At 39.5% G+C, this 15,591-nt stretch overlaps 1 protein-coding gene across 9 annotated transcripts in view; it reads right to left on the reverse strand.

The window, feature by feature from the left end:
- The window catches only part of IQCG (IQ motif containing G), a 58,990-nt gene that overhangs the window by 36,423 nt on the left and 6,976 nt on the right, over window positions 1-15,591 (reverse strand). For 8 of the 9 annotated variants that reach the window (XM_058295659.2, XM_071214736.1, XM_071214737.1 and 5 more), the window contains 2 exons: window positions 9,305-9,340; window positions 5,808-6,043 (listed from right to left, as the gene is read on the reverse strand). In XM_058295659.2, the coding sequence (XP_058151642.1) occupies window positions 5,808-6,043; window positions 9,305-9,340 (272 nt within the window). The remainder of the gene's footprint in view (window positions 1-5,807; window positions 6,044-9,304; window positions 9,341-15,591) is intronic. The other variant, XM_012528032.4, reaches the window with a different exon arrangement.

The following is a 15,591-nucleotide window of genomic DNA, read 5'->3' on the forward strand; positions in this document are numbered from 1 at the left end:
CTCATAGAGTAAGTTAAGTTGTGTTCCCTCCTCTTTAAGTTTTTGGAAGAGTTTGAGCAAGATTAGTATTAATTCTCTTTGAAATGCTTGTTGGAATTCACCTGTGAAGCCATCTGATCTTGGGATTTTCTTTTTTTTTTTTTTTTTGGAGGTTTTTTGATGACTGATTCGATCTCTTTACTTGTAATTGGTCTGTTGAGGTCTTCTATTTCTTCTAGGTTTTTCATGGGCTTTCTAGGAATTTGTGCATTTCATCTAGGTTGTCTAATTTGTGGACATACAATTGTTCATAGTATCTTCATGATCCTATTTTTCCTACTGGACTAAGGAAAACATTAAAAAATTTACTCAGGTAATGACTGTACAATTCTGTGATAAAACTGAGAGCCACTAAGTGCACATTTTTGATGAGTTGTACAAGGCATGGGACTGTATAACACAGTGAATGGTGTGGTGGATGATGTACTGTGGTTAACTATACAAATGTGAGAGCATTTTCTCTCACAAACTAAAACAAATGCACAATCCTAATACATGGTCTTAACAACGGGGGTGTATGGAAAAACACACCAAATGTAAGCTATGGACCAGTTGGTAGTAATATTTTGATGATGTTCTTTCATCATCTGTAACTAACGTTCCACAATAATGCAACATTGTTGCTGGAGGAATAATGTATGAAAATTCTGCATGTTATGCCCAATTGTTTTGTAAACTTACAACTTCTATAATAAAAATACATAGCAACATGTAAAAAGAAAATTGCACCACATATCCAGACAAGATTCAGATGAAGAAGAGCTGGAGAAAACCTGATCAGTTAAACACAAGCTATTGTAAAACTTTAGAATAACTTGAACTAAACATCAAAGAAGAGCTTTAACACAAAGCCAATCAACAAAGTCCTAGACAAGAGTGAGAAACTGACCTTCAGAGTTAACTTATCAAGATAATCAGATGCCTAGACACCAGTAAAAAACACAAGCCATACTAAGAAACAGGAATATATGGCTCAGTCAAGGGAACAAATTAAAACTTCAGAGGAAATTGGAACAACTAATCAAAGAAGTTTCAAACAAATCTCCTAAGTCAATTCAAGGAGAAGAAAGAAAATATACATAAAGAAATAAAGGATATTAAGAAAACAATGGGGAAGCAGATGTGGCTCAAGTGATTGAGCTCCCATCTACCATATAGGAGGTCCAGGATTTAATACCAGGGCTTCCAGGTGAAAGCAAGCTAGTCCACGTGGCGAGCTGGCTGAAGCAGAGAGCTGCCCCATGCAGAAGTGCTGTCCCATGCAGGAGTGCTGGCCTGCATGGAGTTCTGTCCCACACAGAGAGGTGGTGCTGCAAGATGATGCAACAAAAAGAAACACAGGAGAGACCATAAGAGATGTAACAGATCAGGGAGCTGAGGTAGTCCAAGAGAATGAGCACCTCTCTCCTACTCTGGAAGGTCCCAGGGATTGGGTCCCAGAGGCGCCTAATGAGAATACACACAGACATAGAAGAACACACAGTAAATGGACATAGAGAGCAGACCATGGGGTGGGGGAGGGGTGAGGAGAAATAAATAAATCTTTTAAAAAAAAGAAGACAATGTGTGAGCACAAACAATTTGAAAGTATAAAAAGAAATATAATAAATTTATGGGATGAAAGTCACAACAGTAGAAATTAAAACACACTAGAGATATACAACAGCAGGTTTGAACAGGCAGAAGAATCTGTGAACTAGAATGTAGGACAATCTAAATCATACAGTCAGACAAACAGAGAAAAGAATAGGAAAAAATTGAGCAGTGTTTCAAGGATTTGATTGCCAGCATGAAGTGCACAATATACACGTCGTGGGTGTCCTAGAAGAAGAGAAGGGAAAAGGGGCAGAAAGAATATTTGAGGAAATAATGGTAGAAAATTTCTCAACTATTATGAAAGACATAAATATACATGACCAAGAAGCACAACCTACTCCAAAAAGAATAAATCCTAATATATCTATTCTAGACACATACTAATCAGAAATTGAAATGTCACAGATAAGGAAGCAGATGTGGCTCAACTGATAGAGTGTCCACCTACCATACGGAGGTTCCTGGGTTCGATCCCTAGGGCCTCCTGACCTGTGTGGAGCTGGCCCACGCACAGTGCTGCCGCATGCAAGGAGTGCCATGCCACACAGGGATGTCCCCTTGTAGGGGTGCCCCATGCACAAGGAGTGCGCCCTGCAAGGAGAGCTGCCCCGCGTGAAAAAAGTGCAGCCTGCCTAGGAGTGGTGCCTCACACAGGGAGAGCTGACGCAGCAAGATGACGCAACAAAAAAGAGACACAGATTCCCAGTGCTACCAGATAATGCAAGTGGACGCAGAAGTAATCATATTACATATTCATATTACATAGTAATATTACATAATCATATTACATAGTAATATTACATAATCATATTACAGAGTAATCATATTAGTATAGTTACTCAAGCTCTTTTTTGGTTACTATTTGCAGGTAAAAAGAGCTTGAGTAGCTATATTAATATCAGACAAACTCAAAATGGTCAAGGTTGGCTAAGATTTGATAGGTTTATAATGTGGGGGGATGGGAAATAAAGAAAAGACAATGTGGGGGGAGGGGAGATAAATAACATAAATCTTTTAAAAAAAAGAAATGTCACAGATAAAGAGAGAATTCTGACAGCAGCAAGAGAAAAGTGATTCATCACATACAAGGACCCTCAGTAAGACTAAGTGCTGATTTCTCATTAGAAACCATGGAAGCAATAAGGCAGTATGAAATATGTAAGGTACTGAATAAGAAAAACTGCCAGCCAAAAATTTTTCACCTGGCAAAATGTACTTCAAAAATTTGGGAGAGTTCAAAATATTCACAGATAGACACTGAGAGAGATCATCCACATGAGACCTGCCCTACAAGAATTACTAAAGGGACTTCTGCAGGTTGAAAGGAAAAGACAGGGGAGAGTAGCTTGGAATAGTTTGAAGAAATGAATTTATCAGTAAGGGTAACTAAAAGGGTAAATGCAGAACTCAATAGTACTGTATCCTCAACATACAATTCTTTAATTCCTTTAAGAGTCAGTATACAATTGAACAAGAAAAAGGCATATTTCCTGATAATGGACATGCAAAATATAAAGTGTAAAGTGAGACAAATACAACATAAAGAGGGGAAACAGGAAGACGGACTTGGCCCAGTGGTTAGGGCGTCCGTCTACCACATGGGAGGTCCGCGGTTCAAACCCCGGCCCCCTTGACCCGTGTGTAGCTGGCCCATGCGCAGTGCTGATGCGCACAAGGAGTGCCCTGCCACGCAGGGGTGTCCCCCATGTAGGGGAGCCCCACGCGCAAGGAGTGCACCTGTAAGGAGAGCCGCCCAGCGCCAAAGAAAGGGCAGCCTGCCCAGGAATGGCGCCGCCCACACTTACCGTGCAGCTGACGACAACAGAAGCAGACAAAGAAACAAGACACAGCAAATAGACACAGAGAACAGACAACCGGGGAAGGGGGGGGGGGGGATTTAAATAAATAAATAAATCTTAAAAAAAAAAAAAGAGAGGAAACAGGAATACAGCAGCAGAGAATATGTATGCTATTGAACTAGGTTGGTATATTTTCTAATTAGCAGGTTAAAGTTCTAACTTGTGTAATATAAGCCCCGGGGTAACCACAAAGAAAGTATTTTAAAAATATGCAAAAACAGAAATGAGAAAGGGATTCATCAGATACATCACAAAAGATCAACTATACAGAAAAGGAGCTTGTAATAAAGGAAAAGAGAGACAAAAAAAAAAAGACATGACATGTAAAAACCAAAAGACAAAATGGCTGAATCTAAGTACTGCCTCTACAGTAGTAACACTGAACATTAATGGATTAAACTCTCCAGTTAAAGGACACAGATTGGCAGAATGGGTAAAAAAGCATTCTCCGACTTGTATATTGTTTACAAGAGACTCACCTTAGACCCAAAGACACAAATAGGTTGAAAGTGAGAGGTGGGAAAAAGACGTTCCATGCAAATAGTAACCAAAAAAGAGCTTGAGTAGCTATACTAATATCAGACAAACTAAAAATGGTGAAGGTTGGCTAAGATTTGATAGGTTTATAAGATTTTGTGTTTACTGATGACAGTATCTTCATGCAAAACTAGAATATGCTTTTCTGTTAAAAATTAAAGTTTTATTATTTTATTGATCTGCTCTTAGTAAGAGGTTGTAAAGTTTTTCTTAACCATCTGAGTAATCTACATAGATAGCAAAGATTCTGTAGTTTATCAGAATAGTCTGTTTTATATTGTTAACTCCTATTTACTTTTAAAATCTTTTATTGACACTCTGGTTAAATAGGAACCAAATATTGTTTCTCAGTGAGTCATGATCCTATTGAACAAATGTTTAAACCTGACAACTTTTTTGACATTTTGACTTCCCAAAATCAAATCCAAAATGAAGCCTTGTTAAATTCAAACTGTCTTTGGGATTTTTCAGAAGGCCCCACAAAATTTATCCTTCTTCTGGGGGTGATGAAAGAGTCAGCAAACTTTTTCTGTAAAGATCCAAAGGGTAGGGAAGCGGACTTGGCCCAGTGGATAGGGTATCTGTCTATCACATGGGAGGTCCGCGGTTCAAACCCCGGGCCTCCTTGACCCATGTGGAGCAGGCCCATGCGCAATACTGATGCGCGCAAGGAGTGCTGTGCCACACAGGGGTGTCCCCCACGTAGGGGAGCCCCACGCGCAAGGAGTACACCCCGTAAGGAGAGCCGCCTAGTGCGAAAGAAAGTGCAGCCTGCCCAGGAATGGCGCCGCACACACAGACAGCTGACACACAAGATGACAACAAAAAAATACACAGATTCCCATGCTGCTGACAACAACAGAAGCGGACAAAGAAGAACACTCAGCAAAATGGACACAGAGAGCAGACAATGAGCGGGGGGGAGGCTGAAGGGGGAGGGGGAGAAAAATAAATAAAAAATAAATAAATCTTAAAAAAAAAAAAGATCCAAAGAGTAAAAATTTTTTACTTCGCAGGCCACAAAGTCTCTGTTGTAGCTAATCAACACTGTCACTGTAGCATGAAAGCAGTCATAGACAACACAAAAATGAAAGGGAAATGCTATATTCCAATAATACCTTATTTTCAAAACAAGACTTTAGGCCATATTTGGCCTTGGGAAATTGCTATAAACTTTCATTTACCAAAAACCCTTACCATAGCGATATACCCTCTTTTCATCTTAATAGGCTTCTTCGTTAGCAAGCCAATTGACATAAAATACTGAATTATGAGACAATGGAAACTGATACCTCCTTTAAGCAATATTTGGCAACTTTGGCAGTGTCTGTATTTCATTAGTTGGTTAAGCATCACAATAGCTACCAATTTGTGCCAGGTACTATACTAAACCCTTATTTCTAATCTTCACAATAATGTTTCAAAATTGAAATCATTACAGCCATTTTTACAATTTAACATATCGATTTGATTGATATATGTTAATAAAGTATATGATTTGCCTGAAGTGTACTGTCAATGGTATTTGATATAATCACATAGTATAGCCATTTTTAAAAATTGGAAACAAAGACTCCACAACTTTCCCAAGTTCATATAGCTGCTGTACTTCCAATTGTACCCCATTACCTTGGCCGTTTTTAACTAATCCTATTTAACAGTAGCTACTTGGTATATACTGACCAACACATCACAGAGGACAGTCAGTTAGCTACCCTTGCATCCATTCTATCATCCATTTACAGACACATTTTCAAAAATGCTCTTCTTCCTTACCTATCAATCTGAATTTTCTTCAGTGTCTCTGTAGTCAGCATGGTCTGCCTTGCAGGTTTTTTGAAGATAAAATCTTGCATATTGTTAAACTCCACTGCAAATTGGCCTCCTTGTCTGATTTCTGGCAACTTGGGTGCTTTTATAGGGAAGAATGGAGTAGGAATTTTCGAGGGTGTTGAGCTCACTTGAAATTTATCTAGGCTTTTTCCTTCTGAATTTACTTCTTTGCTTTTCTTCTAAAAATAATGATATTTTGTGTAAGAAAGATTTTAAAAGAGTAAAGAAACAACAGCTTAACAAATAGGACCTTTGCCTACATTTTTCAACCTCATCTTCTCCCATTTACACTCTATATTCCAAATGGGCCCTTTTCTTCAGCCACATCAAACCACATGACCTGTTGTTTTGCCTTTCCCTACCTTCACACATTTCCTCTGTCATTCCACAACTTACCACCTGGTAAACTCTCTTTAAGACTTTTGATCAAAGGTACATTTCTTTCTGAAATAGCTCTATTAACAAGTACTTACCATATTCTAATTATCTGTATAAATACCTCCATTAAATTGTGAATTCTGTGAGGGCAGGGACAGTATCTTAGAGGTCTTGGTTCATCACAGATTCTTTTTGGAACAAGAGTGGATATTAGAAAAGCAGATGTGGCTCAAGTGCTAAAGCATCCATCTACCATATGAGAAGACCTGGGTTCAATCCCTGCGGTCTCCTGGTGAAAAAGAAGAAGAGAAAAGTGAGCCTGCATGACAAGCCAGTGCCTGCATGGTGAGCCAAGTGTCCACACACGTGCCCATGTGGTGAGCCAAGTGCCCACGTGGCAAGGTGAGTGCCCATTTGAGTGCCCATGCGGTGAGTTGAGTGCCCACGTGATGAGCCAAGTGCCCGTGTGAGTGTCCATGTGCTGAGCCAGTGCCTGTGCAAGCCAGTGCCCATGTGGTCAGCCAAGTGCCTGTGTGGTGAGCCAGTGCCCATGCAAGTGAGTCATGCAGCAAGATGATGACACAACAAAAAAGAGACAAGGAGAGAGTCAAGGTGAAGCACAGCAGAAACCAGGATCTGAGGTGGCACAATTGACAAGGAAACTCTCTCCACATCAGAGATCTCCAGGATCGAATCCCAGTGAATCCTAGAGGAGAAAGATGAGAAGAAAAGACAAAAAGAGAAATAGATACAGAAGATCACACAGCAAATGGACACAGCAAAAACAACGGGGGGGGGGGGGGGAAGGGGGGAAAAAAGAACATTATTTAAAAAAAAGAGTGGATATTAAATGTGGCCCTCTCTTATTCCCATTTTGGAATAATGCCTTTGATTTGTGGCTAAAAGCTTGAGCTATTGAGAAGCCATATAATATAGTGGTTATGCAGGTGGACTGTGAAGCGGGACTGTGAACCAGGGACTTCCTGGTTTGAACTCTAGCTCCGTCTCTTACTAGTCATATTAACCATAGGCAACTTAATTAAAATCTCTGTGCTTCAGTTTTCCATCTATAAACTGAAGGCAATAATAGTACCCACCATCGTAGAGTTATTGTTAAGGTTAAATGAGTTAACATACATTAAGCATTTAGAATTCGACACAGAACTAAATACTTATTTGATGTGATTACTTAAATGCTGGTTTTGAGTGGTCATCTGGATCTACATACCCCAGAAAAACATGTTCTTAAACTTAATTCTTTCTTGTGTGAACCCACTGTAAGTAAGACCTTTTGATGAGGTTACATCAGTTGTGGCCCAACTCAATTAAGACAGGTCTTAATCCTATTACTGGAGTCCTTTATAAGCAGGATGAAATTTAGACAAATAGAGAGAAAGTCACAGAAGAAGCAGCCAGAAGCTGAACGTCAATGGAACCAAGAAGAGAAGAGGGAATCCTCAAGAGGCTGCCATGTGTGTTGCTACATGACAGATGAGCCCAGGACCAAGTATCACTGGCAGTCAGCCCAGATTACCAGCCTTTGAAAAGAAGCATTGCCTTGATGCTGCCTTGATAGGGACTTCTGAAGCCAGCTAATAAGAAAGGGAATCAATAGATGGATCTGGAACCTGGCAAAGAGTCCACGTGGACATCAATATCCCCAAGGTGGCTGCTGGAAGACCACCCCTCCCCAGACACACAGAGGATTCTGCCATTCAGAACAAGATTTCCTCCGGAAGCCAGGAGAAGCCCCAGATATTCCCCAAGGACTTTATAATTGGGCCCTCCTGAGGGATCAATGGGTGGGGTAATCAATCAAAACAGCAAACAGCTGGAACTCCTCCCATAGCATTAGTAAAGGGGCAGCATAATTAATGGTTTAAAAAGCAAGCACCAAGCTCTCTTGCTCTCTTGCCTTCACCCTGTCCCGGTACCTGTCCATGTGTCTGTTCCTGCCCTCTGCATCCTGCTCTCACCACTTTTCCCCTGCTATGGTCACCATGCAAGTAAAACCTGGACATTTATAATCTATAATAGGAAATTGTAGTCTGTAAATCAGCCCACTTTATCAATCCTCAGCCCCTTCCTCTCTACCTGAGACCCATGATCTGTTATATTCTACCATTTCTCTTCCCTCCCTCCCTTAATAAATTACTGGCCTAATTCACCTGACATGCTCTTCAAATTCATTTCTGCAGCATAGTCAAGGACTTAGACAAAATCTGGTAACACTTCTATTAGCCTCAAAACTGTGAGCTAATACATTCCTATTGTTGCAACAAACCCATTGTATGGCATTTGCTTAAGCAGCTAAGGAAACTAAAGCACAGCCTATGCACAAAAGAAAGGTCTACCTGGATAAAGATACATAAAGCTGAAGAGGTCTTCCTTATTGAAACTTGCCCAAGCACAGAAGCATTAAAAACAAATGTACAAAAGAAACTATCTCTGAAAGGTTAATAAGCCCAAATCAAGAACATTTTCTTTATATCAACAATAAGCAGGGAAGCGGATTTGGCCCAACGGATAGGGCATCCGCCTACCACATGGGAGGTCCAAGGTTCAAACCCAGGGCCTCCTGACTCATGTGATGAGCTGACCCACGTGCAGTGCTCATGTGTGCAAGGAGTGCCGTGCCACGCAGGGGCATCCCCGCATAGGGGAGCCCGAAGCACAATGAGTGCACCCCATAAGGAGAGCTGCCCAGTGTGAAAAAAGTGCAGGCTGCCCAGGAGTGGTGCCACATACGTGGAGAACTGATGCAGCAAGATGACGCAACAAAACGAGAAACAGATTCTGGGTGCTGCTGACACAAGCAGACACAGAACACACACAGCGAATGGACACAGAGCAGACAACTGGGGGGGGGGAATGGGAGAGAAATAAATAAATAAAATAATAAAAAACAAACAAGAAATAAGCAAAGATTCACATCTGAAGAAAACATTTATAGGCAAGTACAAAAGTATGCTCTAAATAATAATTAAAATTTAAAATACTCATTTATATTAAGACTAATGGGGGGAAGCGGATGTGGCTTAAGAGATAGAGCTTCCGCTTACCATATAGGAGGACCTGGGTTCAATTCTTGGGGCCTCCTGGTGAAAAAGAATAAGAAAAAGCATGTCACACAGTGAGCCAGTGCCCACACAAGTGCCCACATGAGTGCCCATGTGGTGAGCCAAGGTGAAGGGCAGCAGACACCAGGAACTGAGGTGGTGCAATTGACAGGAAACCTCTCTCCACATCAGAGGTCTCCAGGATTGAATCTTGGTGAATCCTACATGAGAGAAAATGAGAAGAGAAGACAACACAGACAGCAAAAACAGTAGGGCGGGAGGAGGGAAGGGAGGAAAATAAATAAACAAATCTTAAAAAAAAAAAAAAGACTAATGGACTACAAAGTGAATAGAAGCCATAGGATTTCAACAAATAAACTAAAACTTATTTGGACAGAAGGAAGATGTTATTAAATATAAGGATGGTTATTATTTTAGGTTTTGTCTAGAGAGGGAAGGGGGAATGTAGGAGACCTCATTTTTCTGATTTCCCTAACTATTATACCTCTACTTTCATGTGTGGACATGTAGAAAAGGGAGCCAATGTGTCACAAAACCTGTTTTATTAATTACTGGAAATAAATAAGAATTTTTTGAAGAGAACTTATAGAATCTAGCTAAATGCTCTAGTCCACCCACTAATAAACTATTTTATATGCATATACTATGTATAGTATGTAGTATAGTATTTAGTATAGTTTTTATCATTTTACTCAATGACCTTAATAAATGATATTCTATCTGGAGATGTCCTTAGTTATAAAATGACTATGAAAGGAGATTATAAGGTTAAACAATATGAAGCACTTGGGGAAAGAAAATATCCATGTACATAATAAGATTTTAAAATGTCTTTGCATTTGTATATATCGTCATTGATTTCTTTTAACACTGTTTTGTAGTTTTCAGCATATAGATCCTGCATTTCTTTGGTTAAATTGATTCCTAGGTATCTGAGCCTTTTTGTTGCTATTGTAAATGGAATTCCCCCGATTTCCTCCTCAGATTTTTCAATACTAGTGTACAAAAACATTACTGATTGGGGTAATCAATCAAAACAGCAAATAACTGGGACTCCTCCCTGAAATAAGCAAGGGGGGAATAATTAGTGGTTTAAAAAGCCAGTGCAGAAGCTAAATCAACCCTTTTTGCCCTTTTTCCCTTTCTCTGCCTGGCCCAGCCTACAAATTTACCTGGGACCCATAATCTGTTTTCTTTCTTTTCTTCTATTTTCTTAATTAACTACCAGCCTAACTACACTTCCATGTTTTTAAATTCTTTTTTGTAGCATAGCCAAGATTTTAGAGAAAATCCAGTAACAGTTCTTTACCATTTTCCAATTCTTGTTCTATGGACTACTGTCGATTTTGTGAGTCCATCATTGATATGACCCCAATAAATTCCTCTTTTGCTTACATTACCTGAGTTCTATTTCTCTCTCTTCTAATGAAAACTGCTGCCTGAAATAGTCCATCCTGACTTCTATAAAAATAAGTTAACACACTAGAAAGTCAGTATGTCAACATTTTCCCCATAAATAAAATTCTGATTTTAGCAAAACAAAAAACAAAACAAAAACAAGCAAACAAAAATTACTGGTTTTTATGAGTTGATCTTGTGTCCTGCCACTTTGTTAAACTAATTTATTAGCTCAAGTAGCTTTGTTGTAGACATTTCAGAATTTTCTATGTATAGGATCATGTGATTGGCAAATCACATGTGTGTGAGAGTTTTACTTCCTCTTTTCCTGCTTGGATACCTTTTATTTATTTTTTCTTCCTGGTCTAATTGCTCTAGCTAGAACTTCTAGTACAATATTGAGTAGCAATGGTGACAGTAGGCATCCTTGTCTTGTTCCCGAACTTAGAGGGAAAGCTTTTGACATTTCCCCATTGAGTACAATGTTTAGCTGTGGACCTTTTTATCATATTGAGGAATTTTTCCTTCTATTCCTATCTTTTGAAATGTTTTTTTTTAATCAAGAAAGGATGCTGGATTTTGTTGAATGCCTTTTCTGCATCAATTGAGAAGATCATGTGGTTTTTTTCCTTCAATTTGTTAATGTGGTATACTACATTGATTTTCTTATGTTGAACCAGCGTTGCATACCAGGAATAAATCCCACTTGGCCATGATGTATAAGTCTTTTGATATGCTGTTAAATTTCATTTGCAAGAATTTTATTGAGAATTTTTGCATCTATGTTCATTAGAGAGATTGGTCTATAATTTTCTTGTACTGTATCTGGCTTTGGTATTAGGGTGATGTTGGCTTCATAAAATGTTTTGGGTAATTTTCCCTCCCCTTCCATTTTTTTGGAAGAGTTTAAACAGGATTGGTGTTAATTCTTTTCAAAATGCCTGGAAGAATTCACCTGTGAAGCCATCTAGTCCTGGAGTTTTCTTTGCTGGGAGATTTTTGATGACTGACTCAATTTCTTTGAATGTGATTATGTTGTCAAATTCTTGTATTTCTTTTAGCATCAGTGTAGGTTGTTTGTGAATTTCTAGGTTTGTCCATTTCATCTAGGTTGTCTAATTTGTTGGCATACATTCTCATAATATCCTATGATCTTTTTTATTTCTGTGGGGACCAGTTGTAACTTCCCCCTTTCATTTCTGATTGCATTTATTTTCATCTCTTTTTCTCTTTGTTAGACTAGATAGGGATTTTTCAATTTTATTGATATTCCCAGAGAACCAGCTTTTGGTTTGCCGATTTTCTCTATTGTCTTTTTATTCTCAATTTCATTTATTTCTGTTCCAATCCTTATTATTTCTTTCCTTCTGCTTGCTTTGGGATTGGTTTGTTGTTCTTTTTCTAGTTTCTGTAGCTGTTCAGTTAAATCTTAGTTTAGCTCTTTCTTTTTTATAATAGGCATTTAGGTCTATACATTTCCCTCTCAAGACTGCCTTCGCTGTATCCCATGTTTTGATATGTTGTGTTCTCATTTTCATTTGTCTCAATACATTTATTGACTTCACTTGACATTTCTTCTTTGACCCCCTGATTATTTAGGAGTGTGATGTTCAGCCTCCACACATTTGCAAATTTACCTCTTTCCTATCTATTATTGATTTCTAGTTTCATTCCATTATGATCTGAGAAGGTGCTTTGTATAATTTCAGTCTTTTTATATTTATTGAGAGCTGCATTGTGCCCTAACATATGGTCTATCCTGAAGAAAGATCCATGGGCTCTAGAGAAGAATGTACAACCAGCTGAGTTTGGATGCAGTGTTCTATATGTCTGTTAGGTCTAAATCATTTATCATTTTGTTCAAGTTCTCTGTTTCCTTGTTGATCTTCTGTCTAGTTGTTCTATGTAATGATGTGAGTGGTGTGTTGAAGACTCCAACAATTATTGTAGAGACGTCTACTCTCCCTTTGGTTTTGCCAGAGTTTGTCTCAAGTATTTCGGGGCACCCTGGTTAGGTGCATATTTATGACTGTTATATTTTCCTGGTGGGTTTTCCCTTTTTAAATATATAATGGCCTTCTGTATCTCATAACTTTTTTGCATTTAAAGTCTGTTTTGTCTGATATTAGTATAGTTACCCCTGCTCTTTTTGGTTACTGTTTGCATGGAGTATCTTTTTTCAACCTTTTACTTTCAGCTGGTTTGTATCCTTGGGTCTAAGGTGAGTAGCAAATGGACGGCTCATGTTTTTTATCCATTTTGTCAGCCTCTTATCTTTTGACTAGGAAGTTTAATCCATTCACATTTAAGAATATTACTGTAAATGTTCTTGGTGTTTAGGATAGTCCCTGTTAGTTGCTCAAATCTGGGCCCTGGGCCCTGGACCCAGTAATGGGTTGCAATTTCCTTCCAAGGGCCTTGGGGAGAGAGGCTATAAAGGCTGGAAAAACCTTCCCTTGTGCACTTCCTTAGTCAGCTAGCAGATGGTTCTCTTTGACAGCCCTGTCAGTTCTAAGCCTGGTTAGAGTGTGGTCACTGAAGGATCAATGTGATAGGAGATCTTGCCTAGAAGCTAAGAGCCTCTTAATTCAAACTTCTCAGAGGGCAGTTCTCCAACTTTTGCTGGCAATCCCATGCCTTTTCCCAAGTAGGAAATAATTCCACTCCCCTGTGTACTCAAAAACCAGACCTGGTCAGTAGAGAGGGAGATTGAGAGTCGGATCTCTTTAGTCCCTTGCTGGCTCCCAAGTAAAACAATGGCATGGCCCCATCTGGCCTGGAAGTGCTCGTGGGACACAGCAGACCAAATTTGTGGGTCAAAAGCTGAGTCTCTCTTAGGCTGTATCCCTCTTTCTCTTTTTGGGGAGGTGGATCCCTGCAGTCCCCTTTGTCAGTAGCCACTGGCCCCAAGGCCTGAGAATTCAAAATTGTTGATAGGTTGGGGGAAGATGCTGGCAGTTGCAGCTGCAACTTTAAAATCACTTTTTTGCCATCATGATTCTTTTCCTTTGTCTCTCTCTTTTCTAGGTGGTTTCCAGTCTTCCCCTGGTGTCCTAAATTTTAGAAGATTTTTTTCCAGGCCATTTCTGCCTGTCCTCTAGTTATTTTTCTCTCATTAATATCATTTTAAAAATACCCCAGAACTCATAGATGTTAATATTGGAATTACCATTTGGATCATGTAGTGAAAACTCCATCACATTTTTCCAAACAAGAAAGGAAGTGAAATGAATTGCTCAAAGCACACAACTAAATCGTAAAGTCTTCCGACTCCAAATCCCATGTTCCACTAAAATTTTATATAAATTTTTAAACTTTATGTTTTAGTCTCCCAGCTGCTAAAACAAATACACACAATGAGTTGGCTTTAAAAAAGGATTTTTGGCTCACAGTTTTGAGGCTAGAAGACATCCAAAATCAAGATATCCACAAGGCAATGCTTTCTCCCAGAAGACGCTGGTGTTCTAGGGCTAGCTGCCAATGATGCTTGGTCCTTGGTTTTTCTGTCACATGGCAGTGTACATTGAGGCATCTTCTCCTTTCTCTTCCATGTTCCACTGACTTCCAGTTTCTGGATGCTCCCAGTGGCTTCCCTCTCTATCTCACTTTCACTCTGCTTATAAATTACTCCCATAATCCAGATTAAAACCCAACCTGAGGGAAGTGGATGTGGCTCAATCCATTGGGCCCCCATCTACCACACGGGAGGTCCAGGGTTCGGTACCCATGGCCTCCTGGTAAAGGCAAGCTGACCCGTGTGGAAAGCTGGCTCACGTGGAGTGTAGGCCCACATGGAGTGCTGCCCCGCACGGAAGTGCTGGCTCACACAGAGAGCTGATGCAACAAAAAGACACAGAGCAGAGACAATAAGAGACACAGCAGACTAGGGAGCTGAGATGGCACAAGAGAATAATCACCTCTCTCCCATTCTGGAAGGTCCCAGGATTGGTTCCCAAAGACACCTAACGAGAATACAAGTGGACACAAAAGAACACATAGCGAATGGACACAGAGAGGAGACAATGGAGGGAGGGTAAAAAAACAGAAAAACCCAACCTGATTCAGATGGGTAACACCTCAACTGAAGTAGTATTTGAAGAGTTCTTATATAAAATGAGTCTAGGCCTACCATATAGCAATTTTCATTTGTCATAGAGCCAGAATAAGAATATATGCTATACAAATTTTATAATTTTGTGAAGCAATAAATGTACATTTATATGTTCTTTTTATTTTATAGCTATGCCCTACGTTCTTAAAATTTATAAGAGTGGAAGAGAGAGAGCCCTGCTATTTTTTTATCCTGAGTCCCACAGGAAGAGATGGGTCATTCCCTTTATAGTTTGCTGCTGACCTTGGGAAGAGAACAGAACAGTTGAAATGGCCTGGAAAGAAACAAGCCCTATGCCAGCCTACAGCTGAGAGAGAGGAAGCCTAGAGGGGAGGCTAAACCCTTATAGAGATCAGCTACCATCTTGCTTCAACACGTGGCAAGTGACTTTGGTAAGAAAGCAACCTTGAGTTGGACTGTTTAGGGCCTTGTAATTGTCAGTTTTTATGCCATATAATACCCTTTACAAAAGAAAGAGAAAAAAGAAAAAATTTTTTTACAAGTGCTCGAGAATTTATAGGGATTTTCTTCATCAAGTTGATTATCTTGATAACCGAATGGTGCTCTGCCAAGAGGCCCATAACTTGATTGAAAATGTTATGTCCAACTCGGTAATATGGATGGAAATTTTAAAATGCAAGTTGAACATATTCAGTAATGACAACAAAGTTATCTTGGATTAAGGCCATGTTGAGAGAGCTAGGACTCTGAGTGTTCAGTTAGTATTTATAGCTAAGAAGTCCAAGATAGATGGGACAAC

Source organism: Dasypus novemcinctus, chromosome 4, assembly GCF_030445035.2.
Source record: "Dasypus novemcinctus isolate mDasNov1 chromosome 4, mDasNov1.1.hap2, whole genome shotgun sequence".
Lineage (NCBI taxonomy): Eukaryota > Metazoa > Chordata > Mammalia > Cingulata > Dasypodidae > Dasypus > Dasypus novemcinctus.